The following is a 4,112-nucleotide window of genomic DNA, read 5'->3' as shown; positions in this document are numbered from 1 at the left end:
CTACGACACCCCCTCCCCCCTGTGAGGCCATGGGTGCCTACCTGTACCGCCCCCGCCCCCTCGAGGACGCCCCTCCACAGGAGGGCCGGCAAAACACGCGCGCCGCTGGAAGTGGAAAATGGAAAACTGTTGCACGGCCGTTTTCTTTTGGCGTGCGTGGCGAAAAAAAATAAAATAAAAACGAAGAAAAGGAAAACACACACATTTTCCAGACCGCCTGTGGGGAAAAAGAGAGAGGGAGAGACAGAGAGCGAGAGAGAGCGGAAAAGTCTCGGTGTATTTCTTTTTTGAGTTTTTCTTTGGTGCAATTTCCAGGCCATCGCTCTCTCGCTCTCGCCCATGTGATTTTCCTTTTTTCCGCTTGTTTTCTTTTTTTTTTTTCCTTTTTGGCCACAAGTAACAAGCGACTTCTCTCTCACGTACACACACACACACACACACACACAGAGAGACCGCAATGGAAAAATGGGAAATTTTTTGCTGTGGTTGTTGTTGCGGCGGCAATGGTGGTTGCTCGATATACCGATATATACCTGCCCCGGCACCCTTAAAAGCGCGCCTGTGTGCGTAGGTAGCCAACCACACCACCATACCGCCCAGGATAACGCGCGCAAGCGAGACGGCCTATCCGGGTGCAAGCGAGACGGGGCGATGGACGTCGACGGCGACGTCGACAGCGGCGGCGAGCAGCGCATTCCACTTTAAATACTGCCAACGATCGCAGCAGAGAATCAGTTCACTCAGCGACTTTAGCGTGTCGAGAACGCACAGAGAAACGATTTCGAACACACACAAAAACCGTATTGAAACCAAAAAGATTCGAAACCCACAAGAGAAATATTCGAAATCGCGAAATTCCAAAAACCAAAAACCGAATATTTTTCCAAAAACCGAATTTTTTCCAAGTGACCAACCGTAAAGTGAAGTGAAAAAAAGCAAAAAAACACAAAGAAAATTATAAACACAAACTCCAAGGATTACGACATTCGGATACAAGATGCATCTGCCAGCGGGTCCAACGATGGTGGCCAACAACACACAAGTACTGGCCGCCGCCGCAGCAGCTGCAGCAGCCGCAGCAGCCGCCGCAGCAGTGGCACAGGGCCCACAAGTGCCCCAAATGCCCCAAATGCCCGCGAATGCCGTCCAAACGAACCTGGCCAACACCAGCACCCATTCGGCCAGCAGCACGGGCAGCTCGACACCGGATCTCAGTACAAACAATAACACCAGCTCGAGCAGCAATGCCACCACCAGTCCGCCGAACTCCGCCAAGATGCCCAGCTCGATGACCGATATGTTCGCCAGTCTGCACGAGATGCTGCAGGAATACCATGGGGAGTTGGCACAGACGGGATCCCCCTCGATCCTGTGCAGCGCATTGCCCAACCATTGGCGATCCAACAAGTCCCTGCCCGGCGCCTTCAAGGTGATCGCTTTGGATGATGTGCCCGATGGCACCCTCGTATCGATCAAGTGCGGCAACGATGAGAACTACTGCGGCGAGCTGAGAAACTGCACCACGACCATGAAGAACCAGGTGGCCAAGTTCAATGATCTGCGATTTGTGGGCAGGTCGGGACGCGGCAAGTCCTTCACCCTGACCATCACCATCGCCACATATCCCGTGCAGATCGCCAGCTACAGCAAGGCCATCAAGGTGACCGTCGATGGGCCACGGGAGCCAAGAAGTAAGCAAAGTGAGTTTTTTAGTTTCCATTATGTTTTCAGTTCAAACCACTCCCCAATCTCCCACACCCAAAAATCCATTTCAACTTTCTTATTACTTCAGTTCATAAAGTATTTCAACACTTAAAATCTCTCTTTTGAATATTCTTGAAAAAATCTTAAAACTATAAACAACGTTTATTAAACTTCAAGCAAAGGAGTATCGTTTTACTCATTCTTTTAATTTAAAACTGCTTTTGAGATATATTAAATTTGCTCTATAATTTTTTGAAGTCAATAAGTAAACCAACCAAAACCCCCAGAACTTCCTTCCCCAAACCTTTTATTAAAAACCTGATGAAACCCGAATTGTGCTTTACTAATTTCCCATCTTTTTTTTATCCTTCCAGGCTATGGCTATCCCCATCCCGGCGCCTTCAACCCCTTCATGCTGAATCCCGCTTGGCTGGATGCGGCGTACATGACCTACGGCTACGCGGACTACTTCCGCCATCAGGCAGCCGCCCAGGCAGCCCAGGTGCATCATCCTGCTTTGGCCAAGTCGTCGGCCTCCTCCGTCTCGCCCAATCCCAATCCGCAGGCCACCAGCTCCTCGTCGGCCGTCCAGCAGTCCGGTGAATATCCCCATCCGCATCCGGCGGCAGCAGCAGCAGCGGCAGCGGCGGCGGGTCAACCGGCGGCCATGATGCCATCGCCACCGGGAGCGGCTCCGGCCACGCCCTATGCCATGCCCCAGTTCCCGTTCAACCATGTGGCAGCCGCAGCCGCCGCCAAGGCCGCCACGCCCCACGCCTTCCATCCGTACAACTTTGCGGCGGCGGCGGGTCTGCGGGCAAGGAATGCGGCACTGCATCACCAGGGCCAGGAGCAGCCCCATGTCAGCCCCGCCTCCTCGCGGCCGTCCAGCTCCTCGCCCACCCAACAGCATGTGCTGCTCAAGCTGAACACCTCGATCGAGACCAGCTCGATCCACGAACAGTCCGCCTCCGACGGCGACTCGGATGACGAGCAGATCGATGTGGTCAAGTCGGAGTTCGATCTGGACAAGAGCCTGGACGTGGCGCCCCTCCGCATGCGCTGCGACCTCAAGGCGCCCTCGGCCATGAAGCCGCTCTACCATGAGAGTGGACCCGGTGGTCCCATCGCCGGCAATCTTCGCCAGCCGTCGCCAGAGACGACCACCAAGATCAAGAGCGCCGCCGTTCAGCAGAAGACCGTGTGGCGGCCCTACTGAACTGCCACGGATCCCAAGGGGAAATCTTTGGAAAAGCATAAAGAAAATGAAAATGAAAAACAAAGTGATAAAACAGCGGCGGCGCAGAGCGGCAAGCGGGCAAAAATTATAATTGTGATATAGTGTTATAAGTTACGACGCCTCCGGCCGGCAAACGGAGCAGCCTCATCAGTGGGATTAAAGGATATTCATCATCATCATCATCATTACCATCTTCAGCAGCAGCAGCAGCAGCAGCGGCAAAAAAGGATAAAGGACCCCCCTCCTGAACTTCAGACTCCGGCGAAGTTTTATGCTCGGATTCATAAAATCGTGCGACGAGTTCGAAAGCCAGGCCCTCGATTTTCACCAGGATTTTCTACAAATCCCAGACGAAAAGAAAAAAAAAAACTTAACTCAACCCAAAAAGAAAATACCAAGAAAACCAACTTTAGTTCAATTTTATTTCACAAACACAAAACATTTTGTACATAGCTAACTAGTTGTAACACTCTCTATTTCTTATTTTTTTTTGAGAAACCTATTTTTTTCGATGGATAATATGCGAATTTAGCTATTTTTAATCTTTATGTTTAACTAGTCGTCTAAGTGAGAAATCAATTTTTTTGTCTAGCCGTAAGTTTTAGCGCGAAAAGAAATCTAACACAAAAATCGAATTTGAAACAAAACCAAATAAAAAACAAAAATGACACACGAAAAGTATTTACAAAAAATATCAACTATTTGTTTTCATTTTTCAAGTCTTTTCCAATTTTTCAGCGAAATTTCTTTCAGGTAAAAATCATAAACAGAGGTGTTTTAAAATGAAAATTAGCTATTTTCATATTTAAAGCTTAAAAAAAAGGATATATAAATATGAATCAATATGATTCTAGTATTACTTTTCAGAATTTTTGTAACATTCATTTTCAATCTCTGAAAAATTTTTCTATCATTTTGATAAAGAAACAAATGTTCATGAGTCTTTAAAAATCTTCTAAAATGTATTTTTATATATGACAAAATTTTTTACAATTTTCGTGGTAATGTTTTGGGAATTCCATCCCAATAAACCAATAAATGACTCATTGAATTTCCCCTTTAAATCATAAAACCTATTCTTATCACAAATGACCCGCAGACATTAGTAGGAATTAATAATAATAATAATACACGACCAAAAATTACCCACAAATTGAGAAATTCCCAA

At 47.6% G+C, this 4,112-nt stretch overlaps 1 protein-coding gene across 2 annotated transcripts; it reads left to right on the top strand.

Moving 5' to 3' along the window:
• Positions 1–724: 724 nt before the first annotated feature.
• Positions 725–3,620, top strand: LOC108049793 (segmentation protein Runt). Of its 2 annotated transcripts, none has more exons than XM_017131111.2 (2): positions 725–1,691; positions 2,079–3,620. In XM_017131111.2, the coding sequence occupies exons 1-2, from the start codon at positions 998–1,000 to the stop codon at positions 2,921–2,923; spliced, it is 1,539 nt and encodes a 512-aa protein (XP_016986600.1). In that variant the 5' UTR covers positions 725–997; the 3' UTR covers positions 2,924–3,620. The 2 variants fall into 2 exon arrangements, with proteins under 2 accessions (XP_016986600.1, XP_016986598.1); XM_017131109.2 differs by having other exon boundaries at positions 725–1,700.
• Positions 3,621–4,112: the final 492 nt, after the last annotated feature.

The sequence above is a fragment of the Drosophila rhopaloa genome, unplaced genomic scaffold (assembly GCF_018152115.1).
Source record: "Drosophila rhopaloa isolate 14029-0021.01 unplaced genomic scaffold, ASM1815211v1 contig_3, whole genome shotgun sequence".
In the NCBI taxonomy this organism is placed as follows: Eukaryota; Metazoa; Arthropoda; class Insecta; order Diptera; family Drosophilidae; genus Drosophila; species Drosophila rhopaloa.
The sequence above is the reverse complement of the archived record's forward strand: the minus strand, read 5'-3'. Positions and strand labels throughout refer to the sequence as shown.

Bases quoted from the DNA above. Each gene is read 5' to 3' on its own strand.
- LOC108049793 (XM_017131109.2), top strand. From the start codon at position 998: ATGCATCTGCCAGCGGGTCCAACGATGGTGGCCAACAACACACAAGTA. The intron at 1,701-2,078 runs GTGAGTTTTTTA...TTATCCTTCCAG, and splicing joins GGAGCCAAGAAGTAAGCAAA to GCTATGGCTATCCCCATCCC.